At 42.3% G+C, this 13,327-nt stretch overlaps 1 protein-coding gene across 4 annotated transcripts in view; it reads left to right on the top strand.

Annotated features, from left to right (window-relative positions):
• Nucleotides 1-13,327, top strand: part of CUL2 (cullin 2) — an 81,270-nt gene that overhangs the window by 21,107 nt on the left and 46,836 nt on the right. For all 4 annotated transcript variants that reach the window (XM_006259466.4, XM_059729156.1, XM_019498503.2 and 1 more), the window contains exons 5-6: nt 6,266-6,371; nt 8,121-8,203. In XM_006259466.4, the coding sequence (XP_006259528.1) occupies nt 6,266-6,371; nt 8,121-8,203 (189 nt within the window). The remainder of the gene's footprint in view (nt 1-6,265; nt 6,372-8,120; nt 8,204-13,327) is intronic.

Raw genomic sequence — 13,327 nt, 5'->3', positions numbered from 1 at the left:
TGTGCTGCTACTGGGGCACTAGCAGCAGGGTGCAGACCCCAGCCTGCCTCCACCCTATTTGCAGATCCAGGGGATGTGTGCCCCCTGTGCCTGCCCCAGGGGAGTGTGCAGTGGCAAGAGCCTCCTTGCATCCCTGGATAAGCCTCCTGGGTTCCAACTGTCCCACACCCTGCCCCTGCCTCTCTTTGCCCCACTCCCTCCTTCACTCTGGGGCCTCGAACTCCACACTCTGCCCCTTCCCCCCTGACAAACCACTTCTCCCTCTCTCTTCTTACCTTTGCTCTGCTCTGGCAGCTCCATCTCTGCTGCAGCCTGGGACCCAAAGCATGGTTCCTGCCCCACTCTATAGTAGAGGTGCAGAGCTGGTACTGTTGTTCCAGCCCGTAGCAGCAGTGGGAACCTGAGGCTGCAGGTGGCAGAAACAGCTTGGAGAAGAGTGGGGAAGCAGGGGAAGGGGGATTTGGGGCAACCTGAGGCGGTGGGGGAGGACAGGCACAATGTGGGATAAGTGGGGGAGGGGCAGACAGCCAGGGGCAAGCTGCCTGCCTCTCACTGCCTGCCCCACTGCCTCCATACCACCTGCCCCCTGCCTTCCCTGATGCAAGACTGCCCCCTCATCACCTCTTTCTCCCTCCCCTTCCCCCCCCCCCCCAACAGTGGGGGTGGGGGCAAATTTTAAGATGATCCTCTAACAATTAGATTCTGTGCATGGAAAATTATAATAAATTTATAAATTTTCTGTGTGCAGAATCTAATTATGGGGGGTCATCTTACCTTCAGGATCATCTTGTATTTGGGTAAATATGGTAAATCTTTGTTGTTGCTGTTTAAGTCCATTGCTGCTTGTTCTGTCCCCAGTGGACATAGAAAACAATTGATTTACATCCTCTTTAAGATAGATTTTTTTTTTTTAAATCAAATTCCTCCTTTGTCTTCTCTTCTACAAACTAAATAATCCTAGTTCTTCCAGTTTATCTTGAATGCCCTTTATTTTTTTTTCCCCTTTGACTACTTTATTCATGTATTTCTTCCTCCGGCCTTTCCAATTTGTTTATATACGTCTTCAAGTGTGGAAAAGTTAAGAAAATTGAAGGTATTTTTCTAAGAATTTTTTTTTCTTAAAACATAGGTTTTTCCGGTATTTGTGTAACTGTAAGGGGAGAGGTTGGTAAATAGAATGCCTTGGCTTGATTTGTAATTTGCTGTTCTTACAGCTTAAAGGCTAGAATGGAGAGCTTGTGATATTTTTTTTTTTTTTCTTTTAAGAAGGGAAGGGAAAGCAAAATGCATAGTGTTGAATTCCTTATAATAATGCTGTTACCTCAAATAAAACAGGTATTGCTTGTTTTCTTTATGAAAGTTTGAATACATTTAAGCTATCAGTTTTCAGATTCCTCACTACTAGATCATTCTATGAAAACAAATGTTCAACTCTCCCATATGGTTTGTTTTTGTATATAATAATATGCGTTAAAAAAAAAGTAGAATATTAAATTTAAATTGCTTACAATTTTAAAAGCTAGCTCCTTTATACATTTTGTAAAAGTGATTTTTTTTTTTTCTTCTGTTCACACGGTGGTGGAATTTTTTTATCCACATGCTAATGGAAAACCAGCTAGAAATTTGAAACTCTGATACCACGGTGGTAGTCCCTCTATCTTGGCGTTAGCAGCATTTTTTTCCAGTGATGGACTGGAATGATATCACTCAAGCCAAAGCCTGACCAGTGCTAAGACCTGGCTACTACCTGGCTGCAGTGCAGCACGGATGAAGCCCCTTGCAGCTGAAACCCTTCTGACTCCATGGAGCTGTATCCCACCCACAGGCCATAGATTGATTGAACCTCGCTCTAGCTGTTTCTATTCTGAACTCCTGGTTCCCCTGTTCAGTTTTCTCTTCCTCCCTTGATAATCTCATGGTTTCCATTCTCCCTCTTACCTTACTGTTGGGAAGGTACCAGCATCATCATGCTTGTTAGGCTGTATGAGAGCAGTTATTGAGAGTGGAGGAAAAGAAAGTCTCCTTGTCTGCTTCCAAAATTAGCTTATTATATTTGTGCACAAGACTTGTTCTTCATCTTGCTCTTCATACAACAATTGTATTGGGCAGTTTAGATTAAAATATATGTAGATATACATCTTAAAAGAGCATACACCGTTGGAAGTGGAAAAAATGTCATTTTTAAATCAAATGTGAATTTAAGGTGATAATTCTCTTCTGTAAAACACTCCTACCTCTTGATGTTCTTAACATTTTGGAAGAATGAAGCCTTGTGAAGTATCTATAGAAATAATCTAATTGTAACTGATTTTTTCCCCAAGGTTTTTTTATGTGCATTTTATGATTCTGATAACACATCTTAACTATCATCTCTTCTTGGCGTTCTCTGAATAAAAAAACCCAAACCCTTTGCATTCTTTTGCAGAACAGGGACTTTTCTATATTCCCTTAAAAACATAAATATATTAAAAAGCTTTTGTTCTCTTGTGCTAAAATTCACATCTGTACCAAAGTGCCATCTTAAATGAGGGTGTGTATGTGTATTTGACAGTCTTAGGGTTATAACTTATACCTCCCAAGTGTTTTAACAAAGCATACATCACAATAACTAATCCATGTACATATTTCTAAGTAAATAATAGAAAATAATACAGAAACGTAACACATAGTGGTCATTTTACACCTACATTCCAGACTATCTGTAAAAATACTTGGAAATTGTATACCTAAGAAAGGGTCATCCTCTGACACTTCTGGTACTTACCATTACTTATCAGAAAGCACAGATTTCCTAAGAATGTATTTGATTGGCTTGATCCTTTCATGAAAGGAATCCAAATGATAAACAGTCACTAAGTATCTCTTAATTCTCGTGCAGCAACCCACAGCTCAGTCTGATTTTTTTACAACTCGATCTGATTCTGTTAGGTCTACCTCTGCAGGCTTCTTCTGTGGTATACACAAGTGATATAATTCTCCATGTGCTTTGTACTGTTACACAGTGCATGATTTTATCAAATAAAGTGTGAGAGAACAACATTAGTATTGTTCAATTCTGCAAATGTAGTACATAATTTGGGCAGGTTTTTTTCAGCATGGAACCAAAACTTAGGTAACATAAGACATTTATAGAATAGTTTTGAAAAATTAAGAGTTAACCATAAAAACAAAAAAAGCCCTTTCTTTATTCCTTTACTATTCCTATTACTTTGCTGTGTGATTTTTTTTGTTTGTTAGAAAAGATTGTCCTGTACCATATGTACTAGTTGTACTAGTAGCTTTTAAGCTTTCATTTCAAACCAGTGTTTTTAATTTTAAGTTCATACATATTCAAGATTAGAAGTGACCATTAGCATTATCTAATGCAATTGTCATAGCACAAATTGTAGAACTTCACCCACTGATTTCCTGTATCTAGCCACATAATTTGTGGTTAAAGTAGGGAAACTGGTAAGCCTACCACTAGTGCTGAGCTGAGTTTGGAACTAAGCAAAAAAAGGTCCTAGAGAGGAGTCAAAGCCTCAAATATGCTATCAGCCTCCAAGGAATAATCGGCTATGGCAGAGGGTTGTTAGAAGAGTGAATCCAAAGAAGAGGAAATGCCTTGTAGATCTTATCACAAAGCCAGGGATGTAATTTCATCCCTTGGCGCAGCTTCTTGATTAACCTACAAGTTGTCAGCTTCGTTTGCCCAACACTGCAAAAGATGATGGGGATCACTTATTGCGTTAAGTACAAAAGCAAAGGTCCCAATTAGATTTTTAAAACATTAAATCAGCATTATGAAACTCATTCAGCTCTGTGGGTTGATGAGGGACAGAGGACCAAATCAGGCCCATAGACCAGCCAGCATGCTCCCCATACTGGACTTGTGTGCAGTGCACATGCTGGTTCTAGCCATGTGTCACATGAAGCACATGCCACACATGGTGGGCAGGGCCCACCTGGCATATGTACTGCATGTGGTTCACAGGGCTCATCTGGCCCAGCCCTAGATACAGCATGCCCAAGTACAGATTCCACCCACTGTGTGCTGCATGAGCTCTCCAGGCTGGACCCAGAGGCAGCACTGGGCCAGATAATAGGGCTCCGTGGGCTGCCCCCGGCCCATGGAGCCCAATCTTTGACAGCCCTGCACTAAATGATGATAAATTTACTCATTGGGTGTTGGTCTCTGTGGTTAACTAACATCGCCATTAAAAAAACCCATCATCTGATTTCTAGTTTGGTTTTACCAGACTCAATTTTTTTTTTTTTTTTTTGGATTCTAGTTTTTTAGTTTGCCTGGTATGTAGGGGCCACTATCTTTTCTCTATGTAAATACTTGCAGACAAAGCTTCCTCTTTTGATAAGCTAAATAGACAGAGCTCTATTAATATATCTCACATTAAGGTTATCTTTTCGACCTTGAATCATTCCTGTAGCTCTTTCCTAAATCCTACTGATTTCTTTTTTTTATTTCATCACATTCCTTTTTAAATGTGGATGCTAGACCTAGGTGTACTATGTCAGTAGCTCTCTTGCTAATACAGTGCAAAAAAGGTAAATATTTTTTCTCTTTACATATGAGCTTCCCCTGTCCAAGTATTCCAGGGTTGTGTTCCATATTCCACCACCACATTCTGTCAGGCAGCTGGTTCAGTTGGACAACTGGGAATTCTAAATTTCCATGAATATTGTGAATTTCTAGATTACAATTTCTCCTTTCTCTATTTTTGTATTTGACAAACATGGGTTTTTCTAGGGTTGTGGGAAACGCCTGTGTTTCCTTTAGTTTCGGATTCGGCGTTTCAATGGGACAGCGACTTGTTTCAGTGTTTCTTTTAGATTCATAGATTGTAAGGGGCTAGAAGGGATCTTGCAGATCATCGGGTCCAGTGTTGTCGTCCCGTCCCTACCCCACCACCCACCCCCCCCCGGGCAAGTCTATCTCAAGTCTGCTGTTTATACTGTTAGTTACAATGTTGCTTGAATAAGACATCTGGTAGAATGGTAATCAAAATTTTCAGGTGTGTTTGGTATTGGGATGCCCAATCTAAGACATTTTAAAGGGGTTTGATTATTTTTTTTTTTTTATTTTATTTTTTTTAAGTGTAACCTCTTTAAGGTGTCTTAGATTGGGCATCCCAATACTAAGTTCACATAAAATTTCTTTATGCAGTAATGTACTGAGCTAGTGAATTGTGTTGTACTCATGGTTCCCTAGATTTTAATTTATTTCATTCAGTTGGAGATGCAGATTTGGTACACTAAAAGAATTTGTCAAAATTTTATTTTTCAGTATACAGCACCCGGTGAAGAGAACCTGGGTTCACGAAAGCATGTGTGTGTGTTAAGCCACATCTACAAGTTACACTTAGGGCATGATTAAGCAGTTAATCATACTTTAAGTGTTCACCTGACCACTAATTCAATCAAATAATGGCATGATAAAAAGAGGAATATGCTGCAGTTAGTCCACAAAATATAAGTAATGACTTAGTAGCTGCTTCCTATCATGCCATTAATTGAATGTGTGGCTGGGAGCCCTGTCAGCTGATCAGAGCTCCCAGTTGGGGGAGCCTGTGTGTACCCCTGAGCCTGGGACCTCCCAGCTGAGAGAGCTCTCAGCTGCAGGGGGCCCCATGCACCCCAGTGGCTGGGACTGCACCTCCTGCAATCTCCCAGCTCTCAGTGTTCCCTATGCAGCTCGTGGCTGTGGGAGACCATAGCTGCAGTGATTTCCTAACTGCAAGGGAGTGCCCCATGCACCCCATGGCTAGGAGAATCAGGTGCATGGTGTGCCCCTGCAGCTGGTGCAGTCACTCAGCTGTGGGGGTGCACTATGCATCCTTTCATGTTAATCCACACCTTGAAGTGATATATAGTGTAAAAGCTGAAAATCACAGCAGTTCCTGTTGTAATATCCTTTGGGAAAAGGTCAGATCCAGTTAAGAATGAGAGACTATGTTATATGTAGGGATGCAAGATAAAACTGATTAAAATAGTACATCATGCCATTGTTTTGTATTGTTTTCATAGAGAAGTATGACTAGAAGGGAACTGTTTACTGAAGGTATTACTATCTAGCAGCTAATGAACTAAGCATAGGAGGCAAGCTTATTCTCAGATATGTTGCACAAATTCCCTATGGATGCTAATTTCACTACCAAAATCATTATAATCTTTCTCTGCTTCAATTAAGCTAAAGACATTGTGATTCCAGAATTCTTTTAAATATTTAACGTTTCACTCCTTTTGTATTCTACTGTTTGTATTTCTCTAGGTATCTCAACACACAGTTTATTAAGAAGAACAAATTGACTGAAGCTGATCTTCAGTATGGCTATGGAGGTGTGGATATGAATGAACCACTGATGGAAATAGGAGAGGTAGGTCCTTCCTGTAGTAGAGAGAAACACGAATTGTACAAATAATTCTTAAATGTCATCTTTGTTGCTTGAAATGTTGATGTGTAGAAGAAAAGGTATCTGAGTAGTCTAAAACTAATCTAATTTTTAGTGGAAGTTGCAGGCACTGGACACCTTTGAAAAATCAGGCCAAATTTGCTTAAAACTGACAGCTCCTTATTTGTGAAGCGAAATTAAATGAAGTAGGACCCCTGTACATGGGAGGAAAAAACCCTGCAGATTTGAAACAGGCGTTCAGATTTTTTGTTGAAAGTCTTCCATCAGAAGATGGTAACTGACAAAAACCCAAAGTTGTCTTCTGCAAAATCATCTCTTTTGGGACAAAAATAATCTGAAAAGAGAAATATTTAGTTTTGGAAAACTTTGAAATGTTGGTATTATATTTTAATATTCTTTGACATGTGTGCCCTTGTTGTGAAGAAGGCCAACGACATACTGGGTTGTATTAGCAGGAGCGTTGCCAGCAGATTGAGCGAAGTGATTATTCCCCTCTATTTGGCACTGGTGAGGCCAAATCTGGAGTACTGTGTCCTGTTTTTGGTCCCCCACTACAGAAAGGAGGTAGACAAATTAGAGAGAGTCCAGTGGAGCGCAGCAAAAATAGAGAGGGTGCTGGGCCACATGACTTACGAGGAGAGGTTGAGGGATGTGGATTTATTTAGTGTAGAGAAGCAAGACTGAGGGAGGATTTAGTAGGAGCTTTCAGGTACCTGAAGGGTGGTTCCAAAGAGCATGGAATAGACTTCTCAGTGTTGGCAGATGAAAGAACTGGGGGTGCACTGATAGATTTTTTGGGGCTGATACCAATAGCCAAGATTTAAGGAGGCATATTGGCCGATACCAATCTGATTTCTGATACAGCTGCCTCCAGCTGTTAAGTCCAGTGTGGGGGAAGGGGAGGGGGGGAGGGAAGGGGCATGGGGGTGGCAGATCAACACCCCCTTGTAATGAGGAAGGGAGCAGGGGCAGGCACTGCCCAGGTGGGGCGGGTGGGGAGGGCTGGAGCTGCGGTTTGTGGGGGCAGAGGGGTAGCTCCCACTGCTGCTTGCACCCTGGGAGAGCACAGGAGGGGGGCATGTGTCCCCCAGATCTGCGCGGGGTGGGGCAGGCTGCAGCCGGGGCTGCACAGAGCTCTTTTTGGCAGGGACTGGGCTCAGAATGGGTGCCAGCGGTGCTGGGAGGATGCTGCATCCACCTCAGATTTCACCGCCACTCTGCTCCCAGTGCTGCCATTGCTAGCTGTCCGGTGCAGTCCTGGCTCTTCCCAGCATGTGGGTGGAGGTGGGGCATTGAGCCAGGGCTGTGCCAGCCGACATGTTATCATTCCTGATTTATATATAAAACTTCAAAATGAAAATTTTGTTTGGAAATGAAGTCTTCCAAAACCCATTTTGAGGAAATGTCCATCATGCAGATTTTACACAAACCTTTTTCCTTTTGAATCAGAAGTAAAACAAATTTCAAAATGTCAAAATTCCATTAAATGGGAATTCTGCATTTCTACCAGCTATATTGAAATTATATAAGATATTGTTCACATGTTGGTTCTAAGCTTTGTCAAAAGAATTTAAAATGAAAATAGATATTTGAGAGTGGGGTGTGTAATTATTTGCATTTGCATCCCATCCAATTCTAACACTAGTCTTGGAGTTTTTAAACTGTAGGTACTGTGCCTGCTAAGTTTTTATTGTGGTATTTTTTTCCTAACAGCTAGCACTTGATATGTGGAGGAAATTAATGATTGAGCCGCTACAGGCCATCCTCATTCGAATGCTCCTCCGAGAAATCAAAAAGTGAGTGCTTGATTGTTTTCCATTTAGTTAGACAGCTTCCTACCCTGGGGCAGCCTTTGGCAGTTATTTGACTAGAGTGGCCTGGGAATTTACTGGGCTTCAACTGAACTGTTTCTTATTTGAGTGGCAGGTAATTCTGAATGTGTTGATATTACCTCATTACTTATTTAAATGCTCCAGCTATTTAAAATATAGACTTTTCTATTGGACTTCGCTAGCGCAGAAGCAGATCCTGAAATGGAAAAAAAATTATTCACTTCAATCCAGGGGGAGTTGTGTCTGGAATCTTAACCAAGAGACCTGTTTTGTTCCCATTTTTTTTTTTTGCTCAACCTGGACTGTCCAACTTTGGCGTGGATAGGAGCCACATGTGGTGCCTAGGTATGGCTGTGTGCTGTAGTGGTGGCCCTACTGGGATCTCCCTCACTGCATGGGCTGGGCCAGCTTTACAAAGCCCCTGCTACATGGATTGTATTTGCAGCATGTGGCCCCCTTGCTGGGCAGGCTGAAAACCAGGTGCTCTCTTCCCTGCTACTGGCTTCCCAGTATGTGGGCAGCAGCTTCCTCCCCCCCCCCCCCACAATGCAAACTGTGCCAGGGCCACATAGACCCCTTGGGCCCTTCCCCACCACACAGCAGTGAAGAGAAAGCTGCTATGGCCTTCAGGCTTCACATTACTGCTTGCAGGCTACTAGTCAGACAGCCCTGGCCCACAGACCACGTACTGGCCCCTCACACGCTATCATTTGGACAGGCCTGTGCCAGACTAACCCAAGTATTTTTGTTCCCTATTTTACACATCTCTTAAATGGTGATTTTTACCTTCTCTACTTGAGGGGGACGGTTTGAAGGTTGACATGTTGGTTGTGCTCAGAAAAAGCATTGCTAATTGCAAAATAGATATAATATTGATATTATTAACAATACATTCTTTTTCTTCACCTGGATTTTGTGAAGATGAATACTGATATTACATCCATTTACTGCAAAGAAGGACCTGGGGGTTACAATGGAGCATAAGTTGAATATGAGGCAACAGCATGTTCTTGTTGCAGAATTAAAAAAAAAAAAAGGCACCAGTGTGATGCATTAATAGGATTGTCACTTGCAAATCATACAAAACGATTATTTCACTCAGTGCTGAACAGAGTACAGACCTGGAGTACTGTATCCAGTTTTGGGTCCCGCACTTCAAAGAAGATATGGACAGATAAGGAGGAGTCCAGTGGAGTACTGCAAAAATGATTAGTGGCCTAGAAACCATGACTTATGAGGACAGTCTGTAAGACCCTGGCTTATTTGTCTGGAGAAGAGAAGAGTAAGGGAGGATTTGATAAGCCTTCAAATAACTGAAGGGTGATTATAGGGCGGATGGAGATAGACTATAACAGTGGACTCAAACTGCAGCAGAGGTGAGATTTGAGATTAGGAAGAACTTTCTGACTATGAACATGATTAAGCATTGAAACAGGCTACGTAGAAGGGTTGTGAAATCTCCATCCCTGAAAATATTCAAGACCAAGTTAGAAAGACACTTCACTAGGGTGGTTTATTCAGGATTGATCCTGCCTTGAGCTGAATTAGATGACATTGTGAGATTCCTTTCAGTCCTAATTTCCTATGATCCAGCCCTGTGATACTTTTGTAACATTACATTTAAAGACTGTCATGTATTTCATAATTTTTGGATCTTCTGAGAACTCTCTCTGTTGCCAGCACAGACGGAAAAGACAACACTTATAATGGCTGTGGAAATCATCTTCCTTCACTCTGAAAATGAGCTGATAATGGGGCTCACCAATGGTTACTGAAACTAAGAAATGTCATGTCTCCAGTGGGCTTTGGACCTTAGCTTTTAAGGGAACGGTGCAGAATATTTTTTACAAAAAACTATGGAAGTGTAGGAAACTCAGAGCAGTGTCAGGACTCAGAGCAGTGTAAATTAGTGTCTAGGTCCATTTTTCTATTCCTGTTCTACCACAGGCTCTCCAGTATGACTTGAACAAGTTACTTCACCTCTTTTCTTTTAGTTTCTCATCTGTAACATGGGGATAATGACTTTTCCTTCTAAAGTATGATATGCACAGGATGTAATGCACTACAAAGTAGCTACCTTACCCTGATTATTACTTTTGAATATTTTACAGTACAGGAGATGTCATCAATAAACATAATTGTGTTTGCAGAACTGACATTATCATGGTATTTGTGTTATCTCCTATAATTACTATGGGGAATGTTGGCACTGGGGATTTATGATCCATGTATCATGTTCTAGGTGGACCCAAACCCTCAGAGCAACCACAACTTCTCCATTTGATAATAGGCAAATTTTATTGCTGCACAGTGATAGCAGACAAGAATAATGTTGGCAAGGCAAACAAAATAACCCACCCCTATTCTATATCTACTAGTCCTAGGGTTGTCACGGAGAGAACGCATGTCTGGTCAGTATGTGAGCTTCACCCTTAGTTTCTTTTTTGAATGTCAGATGTCAGAAACCTGGAGGTTAAGGGCTGAGCCGAGCCGCTGCTGCCCCCCCCCCCCCGGAGACAGGCTAGTGGTGTGTCTTCCATCCATGGTGGTCTTGGGGTCCCCTTTCAAGGACCCTTTGCTGAAATCTTTCCTTTTGTATTCTTTCTCTCCTCTGACTCTTCATTCTTGGGCATTGTTGATTGGTTTCCCTGTGGTAGTCATGCTGTCCACGTTCTGTCCAGTCAGCGTGTTCCTTTGTTTCCCAAACCCATCACATGCACACATCTCAATTTGGTTATTTACCAGTCTCCTAATTTGGTCTGTTCACCAAAACTGGAAATCCCAGGGACTAGCAATTGAGCATGTGACTTAATACCACCTTATCTCATATTATGGAACAGTGTGGTACATGTCTTAAGTTTCCTAGCCTGTGTGTCTGCTGGCTTCAGATACAGTGGACCTTGAAGGAAACTTGGTCACAAAAGGCTTTTAGAAAACAATTAACCCTTGCTGTTTCCCTGGACCATTGTTCTAATTTATATCTACTTTACTTACAAGTTAACTCCCAAAAGCAAATGTCTAAATACCATTTTGTAGCCATCAATCCCTTCCTTGAAGGTCTTACACCTTCACATCATAAATGGAGCATAATCAAGGGAATTTCCTGGAATGGTTAATGAGGTTGTGGAGTGGACCTCCACGTGTCATCCCATGAGCCAATCCAATTTAAACAGGCCTCCCATACTGGGGCCAGGGAATGTACAGCCCAAGATGCTTATTAAACCGTATGCTTAGCATTCCAGGCATCATTCCACTTAGTAGTCAGTGCCTTATCTGGCTGTCAAGATGGCTGTTTTAAACCAGAGAAACATCCCATAGTCAGAATTTTTGGGGACCAGACACGTTCCTGGCAATTTTTACCCCTCCTGTACAATGGGTAATGCTTTCCTTGTCATCCCAAATGGATGCTTGGTGCCATCATAGCACTGCCAGTGCCCCTCCGTCCTGCAAGAGCCTGTAGAAATGCCAAGGATCAGGCCCTTCCTGTTTCCTTCAGGATGTCACAATTCTACTCCTTGTTCTAGATCTTTGCACAAATTCTGGGGATTAATTAAACTACAGTGCATTACTACTCCTACTATAAAAAGCTTAAAATTCATATCTAACACAAGCAAAGCAAAACAAGAAAAAAACCACACAAAGCAAAAAACCCCCACAAAAAACAAAAGAAAATAAACAAAAGAATGATAATAAAAGCATCCTTCTTGATCTTTGACATGGATGAACTCTTTGAGGTCCTGGAAGTGATGCTTCACATGATGCTGTTGCTGTTTCCTGTAGCCACTCTGCAGATATTTCCAGCCTAATCGGTGTTCACTGTCACCCTTCATACATTCCATAGCCTATCACAGAGTTATGCTATAAATTTAATTATTTAGCATAGTTAATATCACAGCCACTTATTACACAAACACAACCAAATAAGCACTACAATTACTATGCATAACACAGTTAAGCTCATTTCTTCTCCATATCAAGTGAACTTCTTGATGCTTCAGCCATGGTCCACATCCTGCAAAACGCAAAGACAAAAAAAAAAAAAGGGGGAGATCGCTAAGCTGTGGCTGACTTTATTTACAATGGGCCCTGGCCCTTGCCATTTAGGCCTCCATCCTTTCCTTTGTGGGTATGGTATATCATCTTATCTTCTACTGTCCATGCTTGAGGATGCAGTACAGGTCTAACTTGTCCACCCATTTATCTGTTAACACTCTAGGCTGGAGCTCATCCAAAGATTCCCCTCCCAGCTCTTTGCAGAGGCTGCTTCTTCAGCAGTCCTTTCTTCTCAAAGTGACAGGTGCTCCAAGGTGTACTCTGCCACACATTTTCTCTTCTTGGTCTCCACCAAGGTTTTTTTTTTTTTTGTCAGAGTATACTCCCCCTAGCCTTCTCCCATCAAAGGGTGACCCACGAGGCAGTGACAGCTAGGGTTTTCAGGCACCCTATACATGCCTTTCCCTGGGGTGGGAACATGTGGCAATTTGTAGAGACTACTCTGCCACAACTAGCTCAGCCCCAGGGAAAGGTGAGTATAGCGTGCCTAAAAACCCTGGGAGCTATCATATTATTTGCTTACAAACAGTAATTGTAAAGATTTTAGTGCCAACTGCTGTAGCCATTTTCTTAGCATTTGTACACTTATAGGAATATGACTAGTAAATTATCTCAAACAAATAAGTAGGGATCCTGGTTTTCTTTGATTAAAAAGTCGCATATTTTCTGATTAAAAACCCCAAAATCCACTATTAAAATGAAAGACCCCTCACTCCCCCACACCCCAGCCCTGCTCATGCTGTCACTCCCCCCCCAGCCCTGCTGGAGGAGGCCCCCAGCTGCCAGGGCCCCAGGTCCACAGCTCCATGCCCCCAACAGAAGACAGTGGCTGCTGTAGCAGCAGAAGAAGCACAGAGCCGGCTCCCCCACTGCTACTGCGGGCTCGGGTGGGAACAGAAGGGACCTGTGCCCCCCAGATCTGGTCAGGGGTTGGGGGCAGGGCAGGGCAGGTGTGAGCTCTGTGCAGCTTCCCTGAAGGGCCAGTAGTGTGCTGCTCTGGGTCCACACGCTGCTAGCTGGGCAGGCATTTCTGTG

This window comes from Alligator mississippiensis, chromosome 5, assembly GCF_030867095.1.
Source record: "Alligator mississippiensis isolate rAllMis1 chromosome 5, rAllMis1, whole genome shotgun sequence".
Classification (NCBI taxonomy): Eukaryota; Metazoa; Chordata; order Crocodylia; family Alligatoridae; genus Alligator; species Alligator mississippiensis.
Note: the sequence above shows the minus strand (reverse complement) of the source record. Positions and strands in the feature narration are given on the sequence as shown.